This window comes from Lutjanus erythropterus, chromosome 23 (genome assembly GCF_056507025.1).
Source record: "Lutjanus erythropterus isolate fLutEry1 chromosome 23, fLutEry1.hap2, whole genome shotgun sequence".
NCBI classification, from domain to species: Eukaryota; Metazoa; Chordata; class Actinopteri; order Lutjaniformes; family Lutjanidae; genus Lutjanus; species Lutjanus erythropterus.
The window spans coordinates 21,524,438-21,551,548 of record NC_139339.1 but is presented as its reverse complement, the minus strand read 5'-3'; the positions used below and the strand labels follow the sequence as shown (position 1 = coordinate 21,551,548).

The 27,111-nt window shown below is 38.1% G+C and overlaps 5 protein-coding genes across 8 annotated transcripts; all 5 read right to left on the bottom strand.

The window, feature by feature from the left end:
• Positions 1-2,634: 2,634 nt before the first annotated feature.
• LOC146306136 (uncharacterized) lies at positions 2,635-5,305 on the bottom strand. The gene is made up of 4 exons (XM_084711837.1): positions 4,739-5,305; positions 3,418-3,543; positions 3,288-3,331; positions 2,635-3,158 (listed from the first exon to the last, which is right to left on the bottom strand). The coding sequence occupies exons 1-4, from the start codon at positions 5,160-5,162 to the stop codon at positions 3,039-3,041; spliced, it is 714 nt and encodes a 237-aa protein (XP_084567963.1). The 5' UTR covers positions 5,163-5,305; the 3' UTR covers positions 2,635-3,038.
• Positions 5,306-9,271: 3,966 nt separating this feature from the next.
• On the bottom strand, positions 9,272-11,386 carry LOC146306135 (uncharacterized). The gene is made up of 5 exons (XM_084711806.1): positions 10,882-11,386; positions 10,051-10,743; positions 9,821-9,931; positions 9,694-9,737; positions 9,272-9,591 (listed from the first exon to the last, which is right to left on the bottom strand). Exons 1-5 carry the CDS (start codon positions 10,934-10,936, stop codon positions 9,475-9,477), a joined length of 1,020 nt encoding a protein of 339 aa, XP_084567932.1. The 5' UTR covers positions 10,937-11,386; the 3' UTR covers positions 9,272-9,474.
• Positions 11,387-12,356: 970 nt separating this feature from the next.
• On the bottom strand, positions 12,357-15,100 carry LOC146306134 (uncharacterized). Its single transcript, XM_084713179.1, has 5 exons — positions 15,046-15,100; positions 14,189-14,896; positions 13,844-13,969; positions 13,710-13,753; positions 12,357-13,018 (listed from the first exon to the last, which is right to left on the bottom strand). The coding sequence occupies exons 1-5, from the start codon at positions 15,098-15,100 to the stop codon at positions 12,899-12,901; spliced, it is 1,053 nt and encodes a 350-aa protein (XP_084569305.1). The 3' UTR covers positions 12,357-12,898.
• A 3,408-nt stretch (positions 15,101-18,508) lies between these two features.
• LOC146306133 (uncharacterized) lies at positions 18,509-20,012 on the bottom strand. 3 transcript variants are annotated; one of them, XM_084711828.1, is made up of 5 exons: positions 19,958-20,012; positions 19,101-19,814; positions 18,881-19,006; positions 18,750-18,793; positions 18,509-18,628 (listed from the first exon to the last, which is right to left on the bottom strand). In XM_084711828.1, exons 1-5 carry the CDS (start codon positions 20,010-20,012, stop codon positions 18,509-18,511), a joined length of 1,059 nt encoding a protein of 352 aa, XP_084567954.1. The 3 variants fall into 3 exon arrangements, with proteins under 3 accessions (XP_084567954.1, XP_084567955.1, XP_084567956.1); XM_084711829.1 differs by having other exon boundaries at positions 19,101-19,808; XM_084711830.1 differs by having other exon boundaries at positions 18,756-18,793; positions 19,101-19,808.
• Positions 20,013-22,454: 2,442 nt separating this feature from the next.
• Positions 22,455-25,488, bottom strand: LOC146306132 (uncharacterized). Of its 2 annotated transcripts, XM_084711832.1 has the most exons (6): positions 25,384-25,488; positions 25,213-25,255; positions 23,344-24,003; positions 23,116-23,226; positions 22,980-23,023; positions 22,455-22,871 (listed from the first exon to the last, which is right to left on the bottom strand). In XM_084711832.1, exons 1-6 carry the CDS (start codon positions 25,456-25,458, stop codon positions 22,752-22,754), a joined length of 1,053 nt encoding a protein of 350 aa, XP_084567958.1. In that variant the 5' UTR covers positions 25,459-25,488; the 3' UTR covers positions 22,455-22,751. The 2 variants fall into 2 exon arrangements, with proteins under 2 accessions (XP_084567958.1, XP_084567957.1); XM_084711831.1 differs by lacking the exon at positions 25,213-25,255 and having other exon boundaries at positions 22,980-23,029; positions 23,344-24,046; positions 25,384-25,458.
• Between the last annotated feature and the right edge of the window lie 1,623 nt (positions 25,489-27,111).

Below are 27,111 nucleotides of genomic sequence, written 5' to 3'. Positions count from 1 at the left end.
AATATATATTGAATTAATTGAAGTGCAAGTCTCAATCATAGGATGTTCTTTCAAACACAATTCTTCATGTAGTGTAAACTGCCTGGCCAAAAAAAAGTCACACTCTCATATTTCGTTGGACCGCCTTTAGCTTTGATAACGGCATGCATTTGCCATGGCATCCTTTCGATAAGCTTGTGCAATGGCACATTTATTTCTGTCCAGAGATCATGTATTGATGATGGGAGAGTCGGGCCACTGAGTAAAGTCTTCTCCAGCACATTCCAAGGATTATGAATGGCGTTAAGATCTGGACTCCGTGGCGGCCAGTACATGTGTGAAAATGATGTCTCATGCTCCCTGAACCATTCTGGTCATTCAGTGTATTCAGGTAGTGAGCTGACCTCATTTTTTGGCACATAATGTTGCTGCACCTCAACCTGAGCAACTGAAGGAACCCCAGATCATAACACTGCCCCCACAGCCTTGTATGGTAGGCACTAGGCATGATGGGTGCATCACTTCATCTGCTTGATTAGGCAAAAGCCCCTGATTAGCCTCACTGATCTCCTCTTTACTTACTGTTATCTTGTAGCGTTTGGCAATAAGGTAGAGGGAGTTTTCACTTAGGAGGTAATCTGCTGCTGGATGGCAAACTACACTTCATGAGGTCACCTATCATCCTGTCAAGACGTGGATAGAAGATGCTGTACTTAAGCTCATCCCAAGTCCTACGTGAGTCTTTGTAATGCAGAAACTCACAGATTGCTGGCCTCAGAAGTCACTTTCCTCTTCTATTTTTATCATTCTGCATTGATTTTAATGTTTCAAGCTCAGCATCATTGTATAATATTCCTTGAGCTAAGACCATATCCTTCTGTGGTGGACTGCACCTGCCTGAACATCACAAGCATGAAAACACTGGAAAAGTGAGTTTGACAGTAGGCTAACTAGTTCAGATCTCAACTCATCTAGGCACCTTCCAGTTTTAGACAACTGAACAAGGTCACAACCCACTAAGACTCTCTGCATGACAGTGAACGTCTGATGGTTCACAAGAGAAATGCTGAAGAGGCAAAACAAACTCCTCAATGTTTCTAAGAGATTAGGTGCTTCTAGAACAGCTCATGGATGCACAGCAAAGCAGATATACTTTTTCGGGATGTCTGTTATGGAAATGAGGCTAAACTGCACTGCACCGCCTGTATGACATGCCAAGTCCAACATAGGTCACACAAACTGCAAGCTGCTCAATATCACGGCACACATGTTTGATTCTTTCATCTCATTAATCTTGCTTGCAGTAACATCTCAATCATTTCATTCTGTAAAGAAGAGATGTAGAATGAGAGGGAGCTCTGTAAATGTAAAGAAAGGAGAGAAATCTCCAGGTGTTTAATCACTTCCACAAAGTTTCCCTGATCGTCAGTGAACTGTTTCATCATGGCCATGGAAAACAATGTCTTATTTTCCCAAAGCAAGTGACAGACAATACGACGCAGGCATTCTCACCTCTGAGTAATCTGACCTGCATTTGCTGCATTAATTTTCTCAATGACACTGCCTACTTTCAAACCTTCTACCTCACTGCTTTGCTCCACTAACTTCCTCCTCTTTTCTCCCACGAGTCATCTGTGATGCTACTGCACATTAATTTAATTTAATAACTTTCACAAGTACCACAGGATACCGGTTATGGAGAAAAAGCTCCTTTACGATCTGTGGTGGGTTTTTTGGTTGGAACTTTCATGTGCCTTGTGATACATGTACTTTTTTGTATTTTAAGTTAATTTAGACTTACATAAAAAGATGTAATGTGTAGGATTTTTTGTGCCTATGATGAAATGAATGAGTTGTTGCATCCCCAGTGTTCAAATAGGCCTTATGGTAAGCTAGCATTAGCTAACAGTTAAATAATTTCAGCTTGTTGTGCTATACATGCAGTAATCACAATCAGTCAGAAGATATACCATCAAGAAACACAGTTTTATTGTGATATTTTTGCGTTACCATGGTCTTTGTCTGTTTTCATCCATCTCTTCATGCCTGGTTTGACTGTAAACACCCTTACATCCTGCTCGAAAACCACAAGGTCTGCTGCACTAAAAGAGATACATCAGAAAACAGTATGAGTGTAGAACTCAATTGGTCTCTGAGTATTGTTGTAAAAGGATGCCAATTATCAGGTAAGTGCGCCTTTTTCCAGGCATTGTCTCAGCACATCAGTCAAGTCAAAACACACGGACGGAAGTGCAAGTCAACAGTAATGCTTCTTGTTCAATTTTATTGTGGTAACAATATGATCACTCACAGCTGGTAGAAATATTTTCCAACCAACAGTTGAAGCTGACAAAACCCTCAAGGCATCAAGGTAATTGATTTTCATTATACAAGACAGGGTTGAACCACAAAATGAGAGTTGTGGCTTCTTCATGTTGCACACACACAATACAGAAAAAACAAATTCATAATAAAAAAGGATAAACATATAAAACAAATCAAATACATAATATATATATAAATCTATAAATTTGCCAGACATCTTGACATAAAAACTTTAACATCTGGCAAACATGCTCCATTTACTTTGACTGTGTTTGTGCACAAAGTATCAAAGTATCATCGATGTAAACGCATGATGATGATTTATCTGATCATCAATGGCACAAATGTGGAAATGCACATATTTATTCCAAAAAACATGAAAGATGGAAGACAAATAATAATACGTGTTTATGGTTCTCATAGTCCAAGAGGAGCTTGTCATACAATGAAAATTAACCAGTTCTTCTAAATGTACTGATATAATTGCAAAACAAAAACAAACAAACAAAAAAAAAAAAAAAAAAAAAAAAAACTGTTAGGATTTTAGATGCATATTTTTTGTAAGATAAAGTAACAGTGGAAACCAACACAACAAAGAATATACATGCTACTAAACCTAACCACAAGGAAGCTACAAACAGACATTTAACTCTAGATCTACATCTAAAGCTACAGCACACCTCCTAAGAAATTCTCAGAAAACTGACACCTGACGTAAACGGAAAATTGCTAGTCTACTGCTTCACACTTGAGTACACACATTCATTCTGGGTGTTCTTCCTCTGTCCTCTTGATCTGCTGGGCCTATTGACACTTAAAGCTGCATAATGGAGGTCGGCTGCCACTTGGTAACCCTGGTAGCAAAATATACAAAGAGTAGATCACAATCTGGTTCTTAGCGAAACAAATAACCACAAAACAACAGTGGCGTTATAAGATGTCTTAAAAAAAGATGTTCAAAAGTCAATCAAAACTGCATTCACCTCTGCGTTTGTTGTGGAGGAAGCTGGAGGTCTTGCTTGACACTCTGGTTGTGAAACACGGAAAAGGTTATTTTATTGAAAAGACAGATTCTGCGGACACAATCTGCCAGATGTAAATAGTATCATTTACCTGCAGACTGGCAGCTGTTTCTCCTCTTCATCTTGTACATTGAGACAACCAGTAAAACAACCAGGATGATGGTGAATGTCAAAGCTGTGCTCAAAATATACACCAAGAGAAAACAGTCCACCTTATCTGTAGAGAGACGGACACCAGAGACAGAGCTCACTATTTTTTCTGTTTTTTTTTCTGTTACAATGACTAGGCTAGTCCATTTCTTATATATAGCCCCAAATCCCAATCACAATTTAAAATCTGTACAACACCCTCTATTGTTAACCCTCCACTGGGATACACAAAAACTCTCCAAAGACAAACCCTTTTACTGGGAAATTACCATCACCTTTTTACCACTAATTTCTGATAACAGTTATTTCCACAGACCAAAAAGGGTCTATGTTTGATAGATCCACCTTTCATAATATCGGACAGTTATTTGATATATCATAGTCACCCTAATTTTCTAATAGCCCCACAATTGGTCATTTTTGGGCATAAACAGTTCTTGTATGCTGACGATCTTTTACTGTTCATCTCTGACCCAGATAGATCTATAAATACACTTGTTAGCTTTGCTGAAAGACTTTTGGCACGTTTCAGTTTTGTTCCATTTACTTAAAAGCTCAGATTTCTCAGTTTATGTCGGGGACAAGAATTCAAAAAGGCATTTCACAGAAAAACAAAGAAATGAGTGGTTCAGCCATGGCTCAAAATGAACTTTTTTCCTCAATCATTCTACATATATATCTTAATCTAACACTGATCACCCTACTTTAAGGTGTTTGGCCAAATCAGTGTTCATCTTTTCTTTTCGGTTGAGTTGCTGTTTTTTGTTTATTTCTAATTGATGTACTAATGTATGGATCATTGCAATACTCTGCAATGCAGTGGAAAACCTGTTTCTGATTGGTAAATGGACACTTTTAGTAAACACTTTTATTTTTACTAGCACGACATTGTGTAAGTGTACGTGTAATGAAGCGTAGCACTTATGCTGGTGCCCCCTCACATTTTCCAAATATCTGTGTTCCCGTTTGATTTTTATTGCCACCAGGACAGCCAGACGTCCTTGATTTCAAGCACTGGGTTTTTATTTTATCAGCAGGTTGCAACCATTCAGACTATATTGCACTGGCATATCAACAATAAATCTTCACCGTGGCTGCAAATTGAGGATACCTTATGTGGTTCTTCCTTTCTAATGTCCCTGTTAAATCATCAACACACACTAGTAATATTGTAGTGAAAAGCTGCCTCAAGATATGGTCTCAAATAACACACCTTTTTTACTAACATTACATGAAACCATTTCTGTTAGAACATTACTCACACTCAAAGTCCAGCTTGGTCCCATTTCCAAACAGTATGTGTCCACATGAGGCAACAGCACAGTAGTAGGTCCCAGCATGAGAAAGATTCAGGTTCTGCATTTGCAAGTTGTAGACACAGGTGTGTGTTTGTGTGTCAGGTTTCCTCTCACACTGATCATTTCTGCCTCCATGGGTGTAAATGAGTCCTGGATGAGATTCTTCAGAGTTTTTGAACCAGTAAACACTGTGTTCTCCATCACAGGTCCCAGTGTGTACTGTACAGTTCAGAGTCACAGAGTCTCCTGGCTGGACGCTCTCAGATTCTGACTGATGGACCAAAGCTGGGACGTTCAAACCTGAACCCTTTACACTGACAATGATGCTCTCAGAAAATTGTAGTGTGTACAGAGAATTAATGCAGTAATAAATAGCTGAGTCTGACATGCGCAAATCTGTGATTGTCAAGTGGAAGTGATCATTTTCTGTATCCAAGGTGAAATGTTGATTGTTTTTGAATTCATCATAAAAAGTGGCTATTAATTCATACTTGTAGTAACTAGAGATGAGCCTCGGTTTTTGTCCCAGAATTTGTTTAAACCAGTAAAGCTTTACAGGAACATTGCTGTCACTGAAACATTTCAAAGTCAAGCTGTCCCCGGTTTTAACTGATACAAAACTTCTCTCTTGACGAACAGATGAGGAGAATTTCAGATTTGTCATCTGTGCTGAAGGGAAATAAGACAAAGCAGATGTAATGATAAAATTCAGTGGAATCAGTGTAGTAACAACATTAAAAAAACATTTGTATGAGACTACACTCAGAAAGAAGATACAAAAATGCAACTTACCGGTTTTCCCCAAGAACAAGCATGTGAGAAGGAGAGCAAGCACTGGAGATGCCATCATGTTCACACTGCTGTTCTAAATGAAAGAATATGGATGGTTTCTCTACTCTTCAGAGACATGAATGCATGTGATTGGCCAACCTGAAGTGACACTGTATGTTCTGTATAGGAAACACGACCACAAGCTCACTGCCACATGTGTCTGTTAGAGCAGTCCAGATCTTTTAAAATGCCTTGTAACAGTTAGAGTTATGAGCAATAATATTCCAACTTAAAAGTATTTTGACTGTAACTGTTAGTATGAGTAGTTGCAAGGACTGTGTTGGATGTTTGAGACTATTCAATAGTAATAGTATGTAGAGATGTCAAGAGAATCAAAATTTGGGAAGCAATTCGGTTCTGAAAATCTGAAAACGTGACTCATTTTTCTACAGAGCTTTTAGTCTGCCTTTAAATACCAAAAAGAAAAAACAGCTACTGGCACAGTTAAATGACAAAATGAGGAAACACTTACAACTTTATAACTTTGCAAAACACCTCAAAGACAGACACCCAGGTGGTGAGTGAGTTTCAATTTATGTTAACGTTACATTAACAACGCATCTGGACTGTTGTCCTTGTTATCCTTATCCTGAGATATATATTATCTTAAGTATTGTTTGAGACAGTTGACATTGTTATGTAGCTAACTGTGGTCCATGATGTTTGTAATGGCTAAACGCTAAAAACTATAATGTGGGTAGTTTGCAGGCTACCTTCCTGAGTCTTTACTGTTCAGTGTGTCATTTGTCATCAAAATATAATGTTAGTATTTTGTCTGTCAAAATGTCAGTTAATTTAAACTAGGCTGTTTGCACTTGTGCACTACATCACTTCATTACTTTCCAGCATGGCAACATGATTCCCTGATGTTACTTTGCATCAGACTTACTAAATAAAACCCCTTCAGTCTTTTGTCTTACAGGATCAGAAGAGTTTTTATTTCAGTGGGCTTGCTTGAATTTTATTGTTTTGTTTTTTTTTTTACTGTTTTAATCTGGATCTGGGAACATTAATCCTGTGGAGCAGCTTGTCCTGCCTGCCTGTGAAACCAGTTTTAGCTAATTTTAGCTCAGCAGCCAACTGAGGGCTGTTGACAATGTAGATGAAATATGACATCTTGAGCTTCGGTTTTCAGACGGGACTTTCCAGCTTATCACAAATACCATAAGTAGACAAGTACATGGGCTAGCACTCACCACTAAATGTAAATACACATTTGAATGCAATGAGGTAAGAAATATGACTTTAGGTATCATAATGATGCAGCATTTATCTGTAAGCAGATCAGCCCACACTCTTTTCATGGGTCTCTCCTGTATTTCTCTCAGCTCCCTCCCATTTTGTTGTTTGTCCTTGTAAAATCATGTAGCTGTGACCCATGTTGCCAGATCATCTATAAAACACAATCTATATCATTGACCATATACAAAATTGTGGATGGAGCTTCTGGATGTGAAAAGTGAGGGCAATGTGGAAGTGCCTTAAACTTACTTTTGTCCTAATAACCAGCAGGGGGCGACTCCACCGGTGGCAAAAAGTAAGTCAGATTGCATGTAGCCTTATGGCAAAATAACCCTTCCTCTTACTTGATTTGTCTTCAGTAAACAAACACCCTTGTCAGCACTGCATATGCTCTGGTTGCAAAAAAAAAAAAAACAAGTAGGCAACCCCTAAAATGTCAAACTCAAGGCTTCAGAACAGTAGTCTGCAAACCAGTGGGCGACATTTGGTCGAAGTTGATCTACACACATAATCCACATCCTAAATACAATTTCAATCTATCTGTCGCCGCTACTTGGCAACCCCCAACCTCATTCAAGAAGCGTGTGCACAGTCGCTCTCTGCACAGGCAGACATGCCAGCTAACTTAACATTAGCTATTGTGAAAATGTCAGGGCACAACAGTGTAAAACCTAAAAACCCTAAATACTATTCAAGAAGAAAATATTTGTACGTGTTATTCTGTATTTAGTTATGTTTAGGATCCTGATGAAGTCTTGAAAGATTCCTTTGTAGGGTTAGTGGATGTATTAATGTATAAACTAACTCATGTACATTTTATTCATTACTCTTAGTCATGGTATACATGGGATACTGTATACTGTATACATATAAACTGTATTTTGTGCCTACATTGCAACCCAAACTCTCTCTGGGATAATAATCAAGTTGAAGTAGAGGTCAGACTTGTACTTTAATGCTTCAGATACATAAATGTCACATATATAATGGTTCATATGAATTACTAAGTCATCACTGCAGGCACAGCCAAGCAACACTCGACAGTACTTGACACAAACGTGAAGGTAGACAGAAATCACTTTCACCCAAACAGTAACATCGTAAACTTGGATAGCCTCATATTTTTAGGTTCGTAGAAGGTAAAGTTGGTACAGTTTAAAACTAGTTTAACTAGCTAGTTAGTTAATCGGCATCCATGGTTAGGTAATAAATTAAATCTGACAGCCATTGTGAGCAAAATGGTAGTTATCAGGCTGGTTACGCCACAGAAATTGTTGGCTAGCCAGTTAAACATGTAGCCTACTGAAATACAGGAATTGGGAATGTCACCAACAGTGAGTCTATCTTCATCTAGCTAGGTAGCCTCAAGCCGTTCAACTGCATGACACTGTTTAACTTAAATTTCAATGGTCGGAAAAAACTAGTTTAGTATAGTGTATAATGGGCTCTCACAACTAAAGAACAATTTAAAAAGAAACAAACATGGGGTTACTTTTCATTGTTTCTAACTTGGAACCTAACAAAGTTATCATTACTAAGAGACACTGATTGCTTTGGGTAGCAGCTGAATGACAAGATCATATCCAATAATATTAGCACCAGCTACCGGCACAGTGATGGTAAAATATGCAAGTGGCTACTAGATTTGCTTATATACATATATGTGTGTGTGTGTGTGTGTGTGTGTGTGTGTGTGTTTGTGTGCGTGCATATACGTCAGATGTCTTCTAATTAGTAAGGATTGATATTATTGACCACCTTAAATTTTGTTTATTGCATCTTTGCCTTTGTTGAGAGCTTCTATTAATAAGCATTTGTCTTTCACATATACTTTATGCTTTTCTGATGATGAATGTTTGACAGATGACGAATCACCTGGTGACAATGACAGATAATGATTACTATGTACACTATCCTCTAAAGATGGCGGCGCCGCCTCAGAATGTTCTGTGATTCCCATTTCCTACTGGAGTGAGTGAGGTCGAATATATTCTCTAATAAAAATGGTGCAACTAACCGCTCCACTAGCCATGAAGAAGAAGTTACTGTTGGATTGGATACACACACATATAATGTTTCAAACTCAAAATGCTCCACATTTATATTGTTTATTTGATCATTATGAACATAACATTCATACACAGAAACACATACATGATACATGACCAGTAAGGACAAACATAAAAAAAAAATGTGACAATCTTGATCCTTAAAGCCCGCCAGTCAGTTCTAAATCAATGAATCTGAGCTTCTAAATAAACTGGTTAAAGGGACATTTCATCCCAAAATCAGAAACACATATTTTTCCTGTCATTCAGAAATCATGACCCGGTTACTCAAGATAATCCACGGACTTTGTTGTGAGCAATTTCATGTAGGAACTACTTTCTTTACATTGTGGAATCTACATCATCATCATCATATATATTAAAGAAAATGTCATTACTTTGGATGCATGTTTTATGTACAAGAAACAAAGCAACACTGTGGAAATTTCCACTTCAGACCATGTGGGCACAATAAGAGTATCCTAAATATTCACTTTAGCAAGGCATACAGCAATTAAATTTTATAAAGTATATTTTACAAATGTAAATCCACATCTACACTACAACTAAAAACTAATTCTACTGCTTTACGCTGTAGTACACACACTCGCTCCAGGTTGGATCCCTCAGTCTTGATCTCTTGTGCAGGTCGACACTTATAGCAGCATAATAAAGTTTGTCTGCATTTTGGTAATCCTGGTGAGAAAATATATACATCAGACATAACTATTTTTTCTTCACAGAGATTAAAACACTATTGTTAAAAAAAAGTGTCTTTAATTGTAAATTTACAGTCACCTCTGCATTTGCTGTTGAGGAAGCTGATCGTCTTGCTTGAGACTCTGGTTGCGAAACAGGAAAAAGATCTTTATCTAACAGTCATGTTCAGTGAAAAGAAGCTGTCAGATACAGACAGTGTTGTTACCTGAAGACTGACATCTGTTCCTCTTGTTCATCATGCACACTGAGAAAGCTAGTAAAACAACCAGGATGGTGGTGAAAGCCAAAGATCCACCACAGAAATAGTCAACCTCATCTGTACAGATCAAAACATCAGAAACAGAGCGATCAGTTATTTCTGTTTTCATCCTAAGTTTGTTGTTGAAGTAGTGAGTACTAATCAGATGCACCAGTCTCGCTTAGAAAGTTACTTACCTTCAAAGTCCAGCTTGGTCCCGTTTCCAAACAGTATGTGTCCACATGAGGCAACAGCACAGTAGTAGGTCCCAGCATGAGAAAGCTCCAGACTTTTCATCGGCAAGTTGTAGACACAGGTGTGTGTTTGTGTGTCGGGTTTCCTCTCACACTGATCATTTCTGCCTCCATGGGTGTAAATGAGTCCTGGATGAGATTCTTCAGAGTTTTTGAACCAGTAAACACTGTGTTCTCCATCACAGGTCCCAGTGTGTACTGTACAGTTCAGAGTCACAGAGTCTCCTGGCTGGACGCTCTCAGATTCTGACTGATGGACCGAAGCTGGGACGTTCAAACCTGAATCCTTTACACTGACGATGATGCTCTCAGAAAATTCTAACGCGTATTTATAATTAATGCAGTAATAAGTAGCTGAGTCTGAAATGCGCAAATCTGTGATCGTCAGGTGATATTGACTGTTTTCTGTATCCAGTGTGAAGCGTGGATTGTTTCCGAATTCATCAGAGAGCGTGCCATTTTTTTCATACTTGTAGTAACTAGAAATGAGCTTTGGTTTATGTCCCAGAGTTTGTTTAAACCAGTAAAGCCTTGCAGGACCATCACCAAAGAAACATTTCAAAGTCAATTTGTCCCCAGTTTTAACTGATACAAAACTACTCTCTTGATGAACAGATGAGGAGAATTTTGTCTGGGCTGAAATGAAATAAGAGACATAGTAAATTTAACTCAAAATGTCACAATTAAGTGTGATCAGTCCATGAGAATATTCATACAAATTTGTAATTTGTATTGGGAGTGATCGTATAGCAAGTATACAAAAACGCAACTCACAGATTTTCCCCGAGAGCAGACATGTGAGAAGGAGAGCGAGCACTGGAGGTGTCATCGTGTTCAAACTGCAGTGTCGAGTGAGAGCATACGATGGGTTCTCCACTCTTCAGAGACAAGACTGTGTTTGATTGGCCAACCTGATTTGATGTTTTACTGTGTGTCCTACTTTTAGGAGACATCACATGTTCACTGCCACATATAGTGATGAGTTTTCTTTTTTCACATGATGAGAGATTCAGTATAGCTTCGTTCTCCTGTGAAAACCACCTACCTACAAATTTGATGATTTTGACCTTTTTGATCAAAACTGAAGGAGGGAGTGCCCCTTTATGAGTTGAGACATTTTTTTTATTTCTTAAAGGGATAGTTCACCCCAAAATGAAATTTCAGTCATTATCTACTCACTTAGCTTTTTAGTCCACAAAACACTGCAGGAGTTATACAGGAAAACAGTATTGCACAACACTTTAAGTGAATGGTAAGAACATAAAATCATGTGATGTAATGTGGTGGATGTAATGTGATGTAAGCCCCACCATGCCGTTCACTTGTGCGCGCTCACCATCACACCTCACACACCAAATGCAGGGTAAGCGAAAAACCTGCTGTAAATGATGTCTTTCAAGTCAGCTTGGCATGTTGTGGCTTGACTGGCCTCATTTAACACAAACAGTAGCTGTCATGCAAATTTGACCTTTGCTGACAAAAATACATGCAGAAAAAGGCATATACAGGATGTAACGAAAGCTACTGAGAACAAAACAAAAAAGTCCATAACATACTTCATCTCAAAGCTCATGTACCACTTGTGCTGCATCAGTTAATCCAACCTTGTAGGCAACGCAAATGAAGGCAGCTGAATTTATAGAGCGTGTTTCATTCTCACCTGCTCTACTTTAAAAAGAGACACGAACAGGCACAAAATCATCAAGCATATGCAACACAATAGCACTGCAATAAAAAATAATTAAAGACGATATATATTTATACATATTCATAATATCTAGATACATACTTAAACTTACACTGTTAATAGGCCTCGAGAAAACAGATTCTTATTGTGGGTACAAACAAAAAGCAACTGATCAGAGGGGTGTACTGCAAAGCAAAATTAATGTGTTATGTTGAGTCTAAAATCAGGGTTTTCACTGTCATGAATTGTTTTCCTAAATAAGTTTTATATGAGTGATACAGATTGTAAACTGAGTGAAAAAATGTAAAGCTACAGGGCTGTACATTCGTAATATCACAGAATGAAGCCGTATAATGTAGAGTGTAACATAATGTAACGTAACAGCAGCACAAACTGTCTGCATCGCACTGTCATTTTTCCCATTTGCCTCAGGTCATATTAACACTTTACTATGTAAAGTCTGTTTTGCATCGCTGGTATTGCAGCTCAGAACACTGATCAGAAAAACTGATGAGTCCATCCCATTTATCACAGAAAATTTGAATTTGATTTGGCCAGAAACTGAGGTCATCTCCACGTCTGTCATCATGGGACAGTGTCAGATTGACAGCATCATGTTTAAATCTGCTGTATGAAGTTTTATTGTATAATGTGCAGTTGTCATTATAGAAATAACCAGCAGTATTATAACCGCATACAGTCAATCTGTAATTTTCTGACATTTTCTGCCTTATTTGCAGCAACAGTGTTGCTTTTTGCCGTAACGTATTTTTTTAATACTTTCTATAGCTTTTAATTATAACAACTTTATAATTTTGACTGAAGTGGGTGGCTCATGATCACAATACCCATTATCTCCGACTGGGGTTTCCCTCGTAGTACAACCCTCTGAGAGGTCTGATAGGGGTAAAATCAGTGACCAGGTCAGAAATATAGCTGGAGATATGAACTATGTAGCGCTTTAAAGGCCAATTAAGGATGAAACCCAAGTTTCTGACCTGCATACTGGTTGTGATGGTGCATGATAAAAAAATTTGCATTTTACATAATTAAAAAAAAAAAGTCCAGTCTTACTTAAAAAGTGGAAATAAAACATGTCCAGTTCTAGTGTTTTACGCTGGAATACACACATTCATTCTTGGAGTTCTGCCTCTGTCTTCTTGATCTGTTGGGCAGGTTGACACTTAAAGCAGCGTAATGGAGGTTGTCTGCTTCTTGGTCATCCTGTTAACAAAAAATTCAAACAGTTTATGGAAAAACAATTTAACGTTGAGCAATAAAATTTGTTCAAATGGAAATTTGACAGGTAAATTAAAATGAACACTTTCCAGAAATGGGTCCTTTAATTAACATTGATTGACATTAATACATTACTAATTATGTCTAAGTAATGCTTATTCAGGATTTGTGTTTTCACTTGTGTTAAAGTGCATAAATGCATAGTTATTATGGTTAATGCTTAATTGGTTGGTTAATTGTGCTTATATAACATGCACAATAAATTATATGTGAAGCTATAGATTAATGAACATCTACAACAAAATAACATGCAACCCCTACAAGCCCACCATCCAAACCTTTTCAAAAAAAAGTACGAAGTACGAAGTATGATGAGACAAATTAGTTAACTATTAATGAACTGTTATTATACCATGGTCTGGATGAATACTCTTTTCTGATTGGCTGGCACGTGTCCATTAACACACACATAGTTCGGTCCAAGTTCAATCACCATTCCAAATTCATCCACTACCACATGTCAGGTGGTTCTTTGCTCCCACATTGTGCTGTTTAATGCATAATGCCTACTCTATCTGCTTACTCTACACCATATTCATTATCCTTTGCTTAATTAGTGTATTAACTAATGTTAATTAATGGAGTATTATTGTAAAGTGTTTCCAAAAATTCTTACTTCAACATTTGCGGTGGAAGGAGCTGAAAATCTTGCTTGAGACTCTGGTTGTGAAACACAAAAAAAGCTCTTTTAGTCAAAAGCTGTGTTGATTCGACATGATACATGGATGCAAACAGTGTTAGTTATTGTACCTGGAGATTTAAAGCTGTTTCTTTTGTTCATCTTGTACATTGACAATGCCAGTAAAACCAACAGGATGATGGTAAATGCCAAAGCTGCACTCAAGCAATAAACCAAGACAAGTAAGTCCAACTCATCTGCAGAGAGACAGACATCAAAACAAACTTTTAGCTTTTATCTCTGTGTTCATGTTAAGTTTGATTAGGAACTAATGTATCAGATGTGTGTATTTATCAGATCAGTATTGTGTCTTTCTGTTATGTTTTTTTTTTCTTTTAAATACTACTGGCAGAAGTCTTTTGAATTTTATAAAAAATCTTTTAATTTCTTCCCTGTTAAAATTTTGTAGTACATACCTTTAAAGTCCAGCTTGGTCCCGTTTCCAAACAGTATGTGTCCACATGAGGCAACAGCACAGTAGTAGGTCCCAGCATGAGAAAGATTCAGGTTCTGCATTTGCAAGTTGTAGACACAGGTGTGTGTTTGTGTGTCAGGTTTCCTCTCACACTGATCATTTCTGCCTCCATGGGTGTAAATGAGTCCTGGATGAGATTCTTCAGAGTTTTTGAACCAGTAAACACTGTGTTCTCCATCACAGGTTCCAGTGTGTACTGTACAGTTCAGAGTCACAGTGTCTCCTGGCTGGACGGTCTTAGATTTTAACCGATGGACCAAAGTTTGGACGTTCAAACCTGAAGCCGTTACAACAACAGTAATGCTCTGCAAAATTTCTGTCCTGTATAAATAGCCACCTATGCAGCTGTAAGTACCTGAGTCTGATGTGCGCAAATCTGTGATTGTCAAGTGATTTTTACTGTTTTCATTATCCAGTGTAAAGCGTGGATTGGTCTTGAATTCATCATGAAAAGTGACACTTTTATCCAACGTGTTGTAACTAGAGATGAGCCTCGGTTTCTGTCCTAGAGTTTGTTTATACCAGTAAAGCCTAGCACCAAGATTGGCTTCATAGAAACTTTGCAAAGTCAACTTGCCCCCAGTTTTAACTGATACAAAACCAGTCTGTGGATGAACAGATGAGGATAATTTCTGTGCAGTTGTCTGAGCTGAGAAGTGAGATGAGAGACAAAGTGAGTACACAGTCGATTTAATGTGACGTACATCAGTATAATTATTTATTATTATTAGAAATATTAGTATGAGGAGAAATCATATATTAACAGATAAATACTGGAGCCATAAAAACAAAACTCACCAATTTTTGCCAAGACCAAACATGTCAGATAGAAGACAAACACTGGAGATGTCATCGTGTTCAAACTGCTGTGCTGAATGGAAGAACATTGATGTTTCTTCACTCTTCAGAGACGTGAACGCATTTGATTGGCCGACCTGAAGTGACACTGTATATCCTGTGTAGGAAACAAGATCACATGCTCACTGTCACGTTAAGTGTCAAGTTTCTGTGGTTTTGGAGAAGATTCACATGGTTACAGATGCATCATTACGATTTAATTCACTGAAGAATGACATATTTTTATATCCCAAATAAACACATCAGTAACAAGACACAGTACAGTGATTTATGCTCAGTATTTGTGATGGACTGGCAGTTATTGAAGAGTTCATCCATACTTGATCCTGATTCAGTGTCCCCTCTAGGATTTTTTCCAACAGTGGTGCTGAAGTGTGTATTATTTTGTGCGGCTGGAGGATGTTTAACCCGTCCATTGAACAGGTAGTGCTTTAAGCACGCATATATATGCAGTTGTAGATGTTGACTTACATTTAATAAAATGTCTCAGACCTACCCAGATAAGTTATGCCTTTTCTCAGGTTTGTCTTCTCTCTATTCAGAATATTTTCACCACTTTACCTTGTCATTATAAGCTAAATATCCACCTCTTCAAAGCCACCAGACCACTTCTACTAAAAGAGTAATTCAAAATTTAAAGGAGTCTGGAGGCTACGGCTGGAGCTTTAGTTTCCCAGCAGAATAGGATGTAGTGAAATTGTGACATCCACCAATCGATCTCTAATTTTAACATTAGCTTTATCTGAGAGCAGTCAACAACGTAAATGAACAAAAGCTACAATAAGTTGGTCTGGTTTTCTGGGTACAGATACACTTTCAAGTTCATTAAAGTTGACTTGAAGATAGTGATTCAAATATCTGATAGTGGTACAGTTAAGACCTGATGGAACAAAGAGATTTACCTTTAAAACCAGTTGCAATACCAAATCCTCGCAAATCAGACAGAAGAGACTTTGCAGATGCCATTGTGTTTGAATTGATGTTTATCACCTCTTCACAGACAAGACTGTCTTTGATTGGTTAGCCTGAAAAATGACTTAGATAACACATGATCACATGCTCACTTCCATTTATAGCATCAAGTTTTCCTTTTTAAGAAGATTAACCATATAAGTGTCCTTGCTTGATGTTCAGCAATGGACTGGTTTCAGTAATGTCGATCACAAATGAAATACAAGATTTTGAGCAGATAATTAATAACATTTTGTGATTTCAAAATTCTTATTTCAAGCTATAATTTAGATAACTGTATTCTATTAAAAATGGATAAAACTTCCAAACAAACAATTACAGATACTTTTTAAGCTATTCTACAGTGGCCTGTTCTACCAAGTACTCTTACTAGCATTAGATTCTAATAATAACTCTGATGTTTGAGGGGCTTCAAGTGCATCTGTATGAAAAATCTATCTATAATCTTCCCACCCTGCTGAGAACCACAAAGACCACTGCTCTAAAATATACGAGACAGCAAGAATAAGAGTTCACAGCCTGCCTTTGAGGCCACGCTTTGACCTAAATAAAGGACGGCAGCATGCTTACACACTCACAAAGACAAGGCTACCTTGCTTGTGTTTAGCAGTGCTCACAACTTCAATTTGGTGTTTTCACATGATAACACTGAGGGCTAGCTACAAGTATAGATCATGTCAGCGGTTACCTTGTGGTGGGCAGTGGTTGGCCTCAAGGTAAAAAAAAAAAAGCTAACATTTTATTTGAAGGGCTTAAGACCGTCAGGACACTACTTTGATTCTGCAGTTTAATCTACCGGAGCTACTTTAGAATCTACCAGAAGTACTGTCCTTTCTACTAGAAAGAGAACAGTTGCTACATGAAACTACTCACAACAAGATCTGTGGAATATCATGAGCAAATGAGTAATTTTACTGAGTAATTTTTCAAACGTAGCAAGGCAAGCTAAGTGCCATCTAGTCCCATTACAGTGGGGAGAAGGCGGACATCTCTACAGCTGATATCTCCAAATCTCTGCAGCCCGCACAATAAAATCTAAATGAACAAACAGGACTACAGGCCAGGGTAAAAATATGTTTTTGGTTTTGGTGTCTACTGTCCCTTTAAAGTCTGCGTAAAGCAATAATAGATGTGTGTTCATAGTTTGTCACTGCACAGAAAAATGAGTTAATCATCCAGCCGAAGTCCGCTGTGCTTCCTCAAGTTTCAAAAAACACCACAACCTGAAAAAAGGATGTGCTGCAGCTGCAAACATTCTGATCATTCACTCCTGCACTGTAAAAGTCTATGGATTTTGTGTATGTAATATTAGTAAAGAAATACATACCTGTTGGTATTCATGCATAGAAATCAGTCTCCTAGTGCACACTAGCATACTTATCACAGTTATTCTAGTGCAATAAATGCACCTCCTCTGGGGAAACTTGATCGCATAATTTTATTTAGTATTTTAGAACACGTGGTTGTTTGGCTCTCTGATTAATACTCTCTTCTCCTCCTCATTTAAACAGAAATAAATGTCAGAAAATATTATACCATTATTCACTACTACAAAAATTAAACCTACTGCTGTACAACACTGTTTCACATTTCATGCAATGAATGCAGGAAAAGTATAAATGAGAAATAACTTCAAGAGCAAAGAGAATAACCATAGCTTATATGGATTTTGAGGTGCCAGATTGTACGTCATCGCGTCCCAGTTTGTAGAGATGGTAAAAAATTTGCACAAAAGTTCTGTACTTTCAGAGTAACAGATAAAACAAAGCAGATCATAATATGAATGTGTTTGTGTCAAGCTGGAGTAAAGCACCACACACACAACAAGTAATGTGGACATATTTTTTTATTAGCCTAAAAAACTCCTTTTGGCTACAAAACATCATCACTGTAAGGCTGCAGCAAAACCTAGTTAACAAATAAATGGTGTCAAGGTCAAAGTGTCCCACAAATATATTAGCTTTATTTGCACATACATAATTTGATTTGGCTGAACTTAATCCTCAAATTTCAGAGTAAAGATTATGGAAAGTTCATGGTTATGTAAAAGAAAAAAACTAAAACTATGGTTAAAGCATGGTAGGGTTAGGCAACTAATTTACTTGGTAAAATGATAGAAAAAGCTAATTTCTACAGTTGAACAAAGGAGAAAGATACAACAACAAAAAAGATAGTCATCGGCTATTTAATGATTCTCTCCCCAAAGGTGCGTGAAGGACACACTTCTACTTGCATTTTTACTGAATCGGGCATAAATGATGAGGTGCACAATCATTAATATAACGATAATCTCTTCCAGCTTGCTTCTTTTGACTACAGACAACAAGGCAGATACACAAATATAACTTATCTCAAACTCACCATCATTATTACACTTGGAGTACCAACAACTCCAGTTGTATTGTAAATTGCAAATTTAACACATCCAGTTCTACTGCCTCACACTGGAGTACACACATTCATCCTTGGTGTTGTTCTTCTGTCTTCTTGATCTGTTTGGCAGGTTAACATTTAAAGCAGCATAATGGATGTCGTCTGCATCTCTGTGAGTCTATGAACAAAATATAAATCACAAAAATATCTCACACAGTACCCTGACAGAAATTAAAACAACGTCCAAAAAAATGTTCGGCAATGGAAATTAACCAGGTAGTTACAGAGAAAATTCTTACCTCAACATTTGATGTGGAGGGAGCTGAAAATCTTGCTTTAGACTCTGGTTGTAAAACAGAAAAAAGCTCTTTTATTCAAAAGCCATGTTCAGTGGACAAAATACAAACACACTAAGTGTTAGGAAATATACCTGGAGATTGGAGACTGTTTCTTTTGATCATCCTGTACAATAAGAAAGCCAGTAAAACAACCAGGATGGTGGTGAATGTCAAAGCTCCACTCAAGAAATACACCAAGACAAGAGAGTCCGTCTCATCTGCAGAGAGACAGACACCAAAAACATGACTTACAGATTTTATCTCTTTGTTCATGCTAATTTTAATTAGAGGCTAATCTAGAATATTACTCACGTGCAAAGTCCAGCTTGGTCCCGTCTCCAAACAGTATGTGTCCACATGAGGCAACAGCACAGTAGTAGGTCCCAGCATGAGAAAGATTCAGGTTCTGCATTTGCAAGTTGTAGACACAGGCGTGTGTTTGTGTGTCAGGTTTCCTCTCACACTGATCATTTCTGCCTCCATGGGTGTAAATGAGTCCTGGATGAGATTCTTCAGAGTTTTTGAACCAGTAAACACTGTGTTCTCCATCACAGGTCCCAGTGTGTACTGTACAGTTCAGAGTCACAGAGTCTCCTGGCTGGACGCTCTCAGATTCTGACTGATGGACCAAAGCTGGGACGTTCAAACCTGAAACTGTTACACTGACAGTAATGCTCTCCACAATTTCTATCCTGTATACATAGCCACCTATGCAGCTGTAAGTAGCTGAGTCTGAAATTTCCAAATCTGTGATTATCAAGTGATTTTTACTGTTTTCATTATCCAGTGTGAAGCGTGGATTGTCCTTGAATTCATCATGAAAAGTCCCATTTTTATCCAGTGAGTAGTAACCAGAGATGAGCTTCGGTTTCTGTCCGAGCGTTTGTTTATACCAGTAAAGCCTTGCATTGAAATCTCCTTCATAAGAACATGGCAAAGTTAACTTGTCCCCAGTTTTAACTGATACAAAACCAGTCTGTGGATGAACAGATGAGGAGAATTTCATTGCAGTTGTCTGAGCTGAGAAGTGAGAGGAGAGACAAAGTGAGTACACAGTCGATTTAATGTGACGTACATCAGCATAATTATTTATTATTATGAGAAGTATTAGTATGAGAAGAAATCATACATTATCAAGTAAATAAAGGAGCAATACAAACAAAACTCACCAATTTTCCCAAAGCACAAACATGTCAGATAGAAGACAAACACTGGAGATGTCATCGTGCTCAAACTGAGCTGCTGTGCTGAATGAAAGAACATTGATGTTTCTTCACTCTTCAGAGACGTGAACGCATTTGATTGGCCGACCTGAAGTGACACTGTATATCCTGTGTAAGAAACATGATCACATGCTCACTGTCACGTTAAGTGTCAAGTTTCTGTGGTTTTGGAGAAGATTCACATAGTTACAGATGCATCATTTTAGTTTAAAAATGACATGTTTATATCCCAAATAAACACATCAGTAACAAGACACAGTACAATACTGACTTGATACTGATTCACTGTCCCCTCTAGGATTTTTTTCAACCAGTGATGCTGAAGAGTGTATTATTTTGTGTGGCTGGAGGATGTTCAGTCTGTCCACTGAAAAGGGAGGGGCTTGCAGCACATATTTGAATCATGAGAAGTTTAGAATTTTCTAGCTTTACACTTAATTTTATGCTTAGTTACTTTTGATGAGAATGTTTAGAAAGGCAAAAAAGTCAAACTTCAGCTGCGGCAACAGTCATCTCAAACTTCATCTTTGGAAAAAAACAAAACTGAAAATACACAAACCTCAATATCATGAGGCGTGGTGCTGTCTGAGACCAGACACTCTCACCTACATAGATACACTGAGTGTATAAAGGACCACGATGTGTCACAGTGGATCAAAAATATTAACAGAAAGGAACTTCATCCCTGAAAATCTCAAAATTCTTATGAATAAATGTGAATCCATTTAAATATTGCACATGTTTTCTCTTTTCCATTATCCATGTCTGGCTATTGTTACAACCAACTACAATGTAAAATTTTAAGAGCATTAATATTGCTATAAGGTAACTTCATCAGTTGCTGAGGGCCGATGTTTAACATCATCAATCCAATTGTCCATGACGTCAGCATTAGCAAGTACCAGCAGACATGTTGTCTGAAAGGGAACCCCAGATCCGCAAGATCTTGTGAGAGTGATTTTGACTGAAAACATTAAAAATTTTGTGAGTCTCGCAAATTTGGGGTTCATTTTTAGGCTGCTTGGTTGCCTCTTGCCGCTTCTGTTAGTCAATAAATTATCCAGCCTGGTGGTTCTCACCCTGGGGTTTGGGACCCCCAAGGAGGTCAGAAGATCATTTCTGGAGGTCGCCATATGGGTGGAAAAATAAAATATTGTGACTAGCAGCATAAAATGACAGCCAGGAAGCAGCTCGCAGTGACATCAGCCCCTCAGTGACTTTCAACAAAAGGGACAAACACTCAGCATGTAACTGCCACCTCACTAATGGTTACAACTATAAACCAACACAAAATTGACAAGTACCAACATAAACCACCAGTTTCTGAACCAACACAAACACTGACAAAAAGAAACATTTGTAAAGATTGGGATGATGGAAAGTCTGTTCAGAACTTGGCGAGGAATGGTTTTTACATTTCTTTGGCCTTTATCAGTGCTATAAATTACCTTAGAATAGGTTTTATTGAGTGTGTTTATGAAAGTTCAAAACAATGGTCATCCTGTGCGAGTTTGGTAGTTTTCATGTGTTAAACAGTAAACTCTGAACAGACTCTGACAGCAGGTTGTTCCCAAACTGATCAACCAAAACCCACCTGATTATTCTGGGGGGGTCATGACTCAAAAAAGATTCAGAAGCACTGATCAGCTAATTGTGCGCATATCTTTACATTCTCGTATGTTGTACAAATCGAATTCCCAACTTGATGTCCCACCTGTCTGAACGGTCTCATTCAGAAATACATCACGACATGTCATGCTCTCAAAATGGTGTTTCATCTGGACTTTAATCACTTTAATCAGGGTTTTTAAACATGATGGCTGCTGTCCTGTGAAACTCTGGCATTAGCTTAGCAGCTAACATTTTCAGACATGATTTTCCAGTGTGTTGCCAATAGCGTTATAAATTGACAGCTAGATGGAACTCACCACTAAATACAGTTACACTTTTGAAAGTAATAAAAAAGTAATTTTTAGACCCATAATATGTAACATTTATCCATAAGTGTGAGCTAAAGCAGTACAGTACAGTAAATTGTCCTGGCTTAATTCATATCATAAAAAAGAAGAAAAAGTTTGTTTTGTTTTTTGTGTTTTTCAAACAGCATCCTAATATGCAAAATAGTAAGCGCAGTAGCATTATGGGGGGGGGGGGGGGTATTATTATATTTTGTGTAAAAAACCAATTCCAAGCTCTCAGCTTATTATCTCATCCTATTTGTAGCATCTAATAATAAGCTAAAAATGGAGAAATGATTTTGAAAGAAAAAAAATTACCCAGACTCTTAAAGTGTATTTCTATCAATATTTAATATGTCTAACAGAGTTACATATAATAGTCATGTATGAAGAAGCCTGAGATACTTCTTGATTGAACATACAAACACATAATGTTTCCAACTCAAACTGCTCCAAACTTTAATCATGTTTATTTGATTTTGATTGACAACATACACTTCACTCATAGAAATACATGATTAACTTTAACACCATTTAAAAACACAAACTATGAACCACAACACTGATTATAAAAACACAGAAGTGGCCTTTACAGAAACAACAAAATATTCATTCATATGTAATAGAAATAACAATATAATTTTATACACAGTTTACAGTACATGGTTTACTGCTAGAAACAAGGCAACATTGTGGAGATTTCCTGCTTCAGACCACAAAGACACTAAAAAGGCATCCTAAATATGCACATTTGTTAAACAAAGAGTAATTAAAGTCCAGTTCTACTTCTTTACACTGTAGTACACACACTCACTCCAGGTTGGATCCCTCAGGCTTCTTGATCTCTTGTTCAGGCTGACGAGTGAGACAGCACGATAGAGGTTGACTGCATTTTGGTAATCCTGGTAAAAAAAAAAAAAAAGACAAAACACAAAACAATGTATTGTGCTGTAAAGATATATCTGAATGTTAATTCAACAATTAATTTACAGTCAGTAGTTTATCTTTACCTCTGTATTTGCTGTAGAAGGAGCTGATCGTCTTGCTTCAGACCCTGGTTGCGAAACAGAAAAAGAAGTTTATTCAAAAGCCACATTCAGTAAAACAAAAGAAAAAAAATCTGTCAGATACAGACAGTGTTGTTACCTGAAGACTGACATCTGTTCCTCTTGTTCATCATGCACACTGAGAAAGCCAGTAAAACAACCAGGATGGTGGTGAAAGCCAAAGATCCACCACAGAAATAGTCAACTTCATCTGTACAGATCAAGACATCAACACAGCTTTTAGTTTTTCCTTTTCCTTTTCAGATTGTTTAGGAAGTAAGAAAGAGAACTTATTGGATGCACCAGCCTTGACTAGAAAGTTACTTACCTTCAACGTCCAGCTTGGTCCCGTTTCCAAACAGTATGTGTCCACATGAGGCAACAGCACAGTAGTAGGTCCCAGCATGAGAAAGATCCAGACTTTTCATCGGCAAGTTGTAGACACAGGTGTGTGTTTGTGTGTCAGGTTTCCTCTCACATGAATCATTTCTGCCTCCATGGGTGTAAATGAGTCCTGGATGAGATTCTTCAGAGTTTTTGAACCAGTAAACACTGTGTTCTCCATCACAGGTCCCAGTGTGTACTGTACAGTTCAGAGTCACAGAGTCTCCTGGATGGACGCTCTCAGATTCTGACTGATGGACCAAAGTTTGGACGTTCAAACCTGAAGCTGTTACAACAACAGTAATGCTCTCCAGAATTTCTACTGTGTTTAGATATCCACTTATGCAGCTGTAAGTAGCTGAGTCTGAAATGCGCAACTCTGTAATTGTCAGATCAGTTTTACTATTTTCAGTATCCATTACGAAGCGTGGATTGTCCTTGAATTCACCATAAAAATTGTTATTTTCATCGTATTTGTGGAAAGTAGAGATGAGCCTTGCTTCCTGTCCCAGAGTTTGCTTATACCAGTAATACTTTGCAGGAACATCAACTTTATGGAAACATTGTAAAGTCAGATTACACCCAGTCCTAAGTGATAAAAAGTCTGTGTCTCGACCAGTGGATGACAACGATTTCAGCGCAGTCGCCTGAGCTGAGGTGAAATGAGAGAATTAAATGCAGTTACTTCACAGAATTCAGCATAATCATTATAATAATACTATTAGCATGAGCAGCAATGATACATTAAAAGATATTAACTGGAACCATCAAAACACAACTCACCAATTTTCCCCAAGAACAAATATGTCAGATAGAGGACAAACTTTAGAGATGTCATCATGTTGAAACTGCTGTGCTAAACTGAAGAATATCGTTGGTTCCTCCACTCTTCAGAGACGTGAATGCATTTCATTGGCTAATCTGTGATCACATTGTTTGTCCTGGGTAGGAAACAGGATGACATGCTCACTGCCACATCTTGTGTTATGTTTGGTTTCTGAGAAGATTCACACGGTGAGAGCGACATAGACGCTGCCACTGTGGTATTCAACTTTACTTTGGCCTGAACAAACAGGGTGGTTTGTGATGTTTTAATGTAATTTAATGGACTGGCAAAAGCAGTTACACAAAAGCAACATCTGCATGAGGATACAAACTTTGGACTTAAATTACAGACTTTCTGGCTTACAGGTTTTTTGTCCATCTCCTTTTAATTGACTAGTTTCAATGGAATGTTTAGTCAAATCACGTCAAAACATGTAAGAGAATCACCTTCACATTCAACCACCTCAAATTTCCCCCTCCCAACCGAAAGCCTTCCAGCTCCCAGCCGACTTCAGCTGGTTCCCAGTCAATTTCCAGCCTCTGGTGGCCAACTCCTGAGGGGACGTTACAAGTTGATCAAGTTAGCAATAATGTCAATGCAATGCCTGGTTCAATATCAAAAACAAAGCTTGCTGAGAAACATATCAGGTGACAGTGACAGTTTGGTTAGCCTTAGGTACCAGCTTTCTCAAAACAATCAACGCTGACGGCTGGTCTTACATGAGAACCAGCCCCAGTTTCCTGTGTGAGTTTCCTGTGTTTTACCCAACTGGCCACCCCAAACACCTGCCTGCATAGACTTCTTGCTCTACATGCTACATTTGTCCTTCTTTTCTCATCATGTAAAATGAGTCCTGGATGAGAGTTTTTGAACCAGTAAACACTGTGTTCTCAGTCACAGGTCTCAGTTTGTACTGTGCAGTTCAGAGTCACGAGATGGGCCTCGGTTTCTGTCCTAGCACCAAGTCAACTTGCCCCCAGTTTTAACCAGTCTGTTGATGAACAGATGAGGAGAATTTCAGTGCAGTTGTCTGAGCTGACAAGTGAAATGAGAGACAGTGAGTACACAGTCAATTTAATGTGATGTACATTAGCATAATTATTTATTAGTATTAGAAATATTAGTATGAGGAGAAATCATCCACTAAAAGATAAATACTTTAGCCATAAAAACATCCGTTTTCGCCAAGACCAAACATGTCAGATAGAAGACAAACACTGGAGATGTCATCATGTTTAAACTGCTGTGCTGAATGGAAGAACATCACACTCAGGAGTGCATTTTATTGGCCGACCTGAAGTGACCCTGTATGTCCGGTGCAGGAAACATGCTCACCGCCACCTGTAGTGTCAATATCACACTTTGTAACACACATGCGTTGTGGTTGCAGTGGCTCTCAGTGCTTTAAAAAACAACATTAGTGTTAACATTAAACTCGTAGCATCCTGCAGAAGTACAATAGCTCGTGCAGTGTTGCAGTGAGTATTGCATGTTGTTTGCTGCTGTATTGTGTTTCTCTCAGTACCTATGCTAACACCAGTTGCAATATCAGATCCTTCCAGCTATATAAGAACTGTGTGTTGGTACAGTATTGTGTACATCACTGATTTTATTCCTTCTGTGTTTTCAATTATTAGTCAAATAATAATAATCAGGCTGAAGTAGGCCAGACTACACCAAATGAATGTAAAATATCAAAGGAATAATTTCTAGTTGTTTTAAAATGATTCAGAGAGTCATCAATGCAGGCACAGGCTAACTGCAACACTCCAAACAGTACTGCATTTTGGGCTGTGAAATGTAGAAAAAGTACAAGCCTAAATTATGAAAACACAGAATTAGACTGTTGCACAACTATTCTTTCATTTAATAGTTTTACATGTTTGCACTTCCAGATGATTTAGTTACTGAGACAGATTCTCTAAAAACCTGTGTGCCGCTCTGGAGCCTAAATTAAGCCCACCTGATCTGTGTATTAACCGCAGTGACTGCATGACTACAAGTGGGTCATTATAGCATCCCTGTTCACTTCTGTAATTGTCAACTTGTAAATGTTGTCATAACAAAGGCTCTGTTCAGTGGCTAACCACTGCTCCTAGTAATAGAATAGGTGACAGAGTAGTCACACACACACACACACACACACACACACACACACACACACACACACACACAAATAATGTACGTACCCTCTCTAAATTTCAAAATATCAATATGTAAAACTTGAATGTTCCTCAGATGAATGAGTGTCTCTAACTTCAGTTTATTTTTAGTAGATTCCCGTATATAATATAGTTCCAAAGACCAGTTTTCTGTAGTTTAGAGTTGGTATGAGGAGTGGTTAAAGGCTAACCAATTCTCTAGTTTTAAAGAAATATTTATTTTGGGGCTTTTTATGCCTTTAATTTATGTGACAGCTGAAGACATGACAAGAAAGGGGGAGAAAGAGTAGGGGGATGATGTGCTGGAAAGGATTGGAGAGATCTGAAGTCACTAGTGATGTGTCGGTCGCGAACGATCAGGATCTTAGAGCTGGCTCATTGAAGTGAACAACGAGAACTGGCTCTTGATTGGGAGCCAATTTGTTTTTTTCTGCTCTTTTTTTCTGTTAAAGTCGCACGATTGGTGGCATGTGTGTGTGTGTCCACACTGAGTAGAAGGGGGAGGGGAGGGGTTATAGACACAACACAGTGAGCACATGGGAGGGAGTGCAAGTGGTAAGGAAGTGGGAGGGAGACGAGAGAGAACATGTGCTACAGACAGAGACAACACGCTTGAAAGGTGAGAAAATACACTCATTTGAGATGAACTGCACCTCGCCTGGAAAGTAGACGAGATCAGGCGGCCGCAGCAGGAAGTGGAGACGAAAATCTACAGTCAAGTTGG

Coding starts and splice junctions, on each gene's coding strand:
- LOC146306136 (XM_084711837.1), bottom strand. CDS start 5,162: ATGTCAGACTCAGCTATTTATTACTGCATTAATTCTCTGTACACACTA. Junction 3,332..3,417: donor AAACAGCTGCCAGTCTGCAG/GTAAATGATACT, acceptor TTTCACAACCAG/AGTGTCAAGCAAGACCTCCA. Junction 3,159..3,287: donor CCTCCACAACAAACGCAGAG/GTGAATGCAGTT, acceptor TTTTGCTACCAG/GGTTACCAAGTGGCAGCCGA.
- LOC146306135 (XM_084711806.1), bottom strand. CDS start 10,936: ATGACACCTCCAGTGCTCGCTCTCCTTCTCACATGTCTGCTCTCGGGG. Junction 10,744..10,881: donor TCTGCTCTCGGGGAAAATCT/GTGAGTTGCGTT, acceptor ATTTCATTTCAG/CCCAGACAAAATTCTCCTCA. Junction 9,738..9,820: donor GAACAGATGTCAGTCTTCAG/GTAACAACACTG, acceptor TTTCGCAACCAG/AGTCTCAAGCAAGACGATCA.
- LOC146306134 (XM_084713179.1), bottom strand. CDS start 15,100: ATGACATCTCCAGTGTTTGTCTTCTATCTGACATGTTTGGTCTTGGCA. Junction 13,970..14,188: donor GACCAAGCTGGACTTTAAAG/GTATGTACTACA, acceptor GTCTCTCTGCAG/ATGAGTTGGACTTACTTGTC. Junction 13,019..13,709: donor CTTCCACCGCAAATGTTGAA/GTAAGAATTTTT, acceptor TTTTGTTAACAG/GATGACCAAGAAGCAGACAA.
- LOC146306133 (XM_084711828.1), bottom strand. CDS start 20,012: ATGACATCTCCAGTGTTTGTCTTCTATCTGACATGTTTGTGCTTTGGG. Junction 19,815..19,957: donor TTTGTGCTTTGGGAAAATTG/GTGAGTTTTGTT, acceptor TCTCCTCTCACT/TCTCAGCTCAGACAACTGCA. Junction 19,007..19,100: donor GACCAAGCTGGACTTTGCAC/GTGAGTAATATT, acceptor GTCTCTCTGCAG/ATGAGACGGACTCTCTTGTC.
- LOC146306132 (XM_084711831.1), bottom strand. CDS start 25,458: ATGATGACATCTCCAGTGTTTGTCTTCTATCTGACATGTTTGGTCTTG. Junction 23,227..23,343: donor GACCAAGCTGGACGTTGAAG/GTAAGTAACTTT, acceptor TGATCTGTACAG/ATGAAGTTGACTATTTCTGT. Junction 22,872..22,979: donor CTTCTACAGCAAATACAGAG/GTAAAGATAAAC, acceptor TTTTTTTACCAG/GATTACCAAAATGCAGTCAA.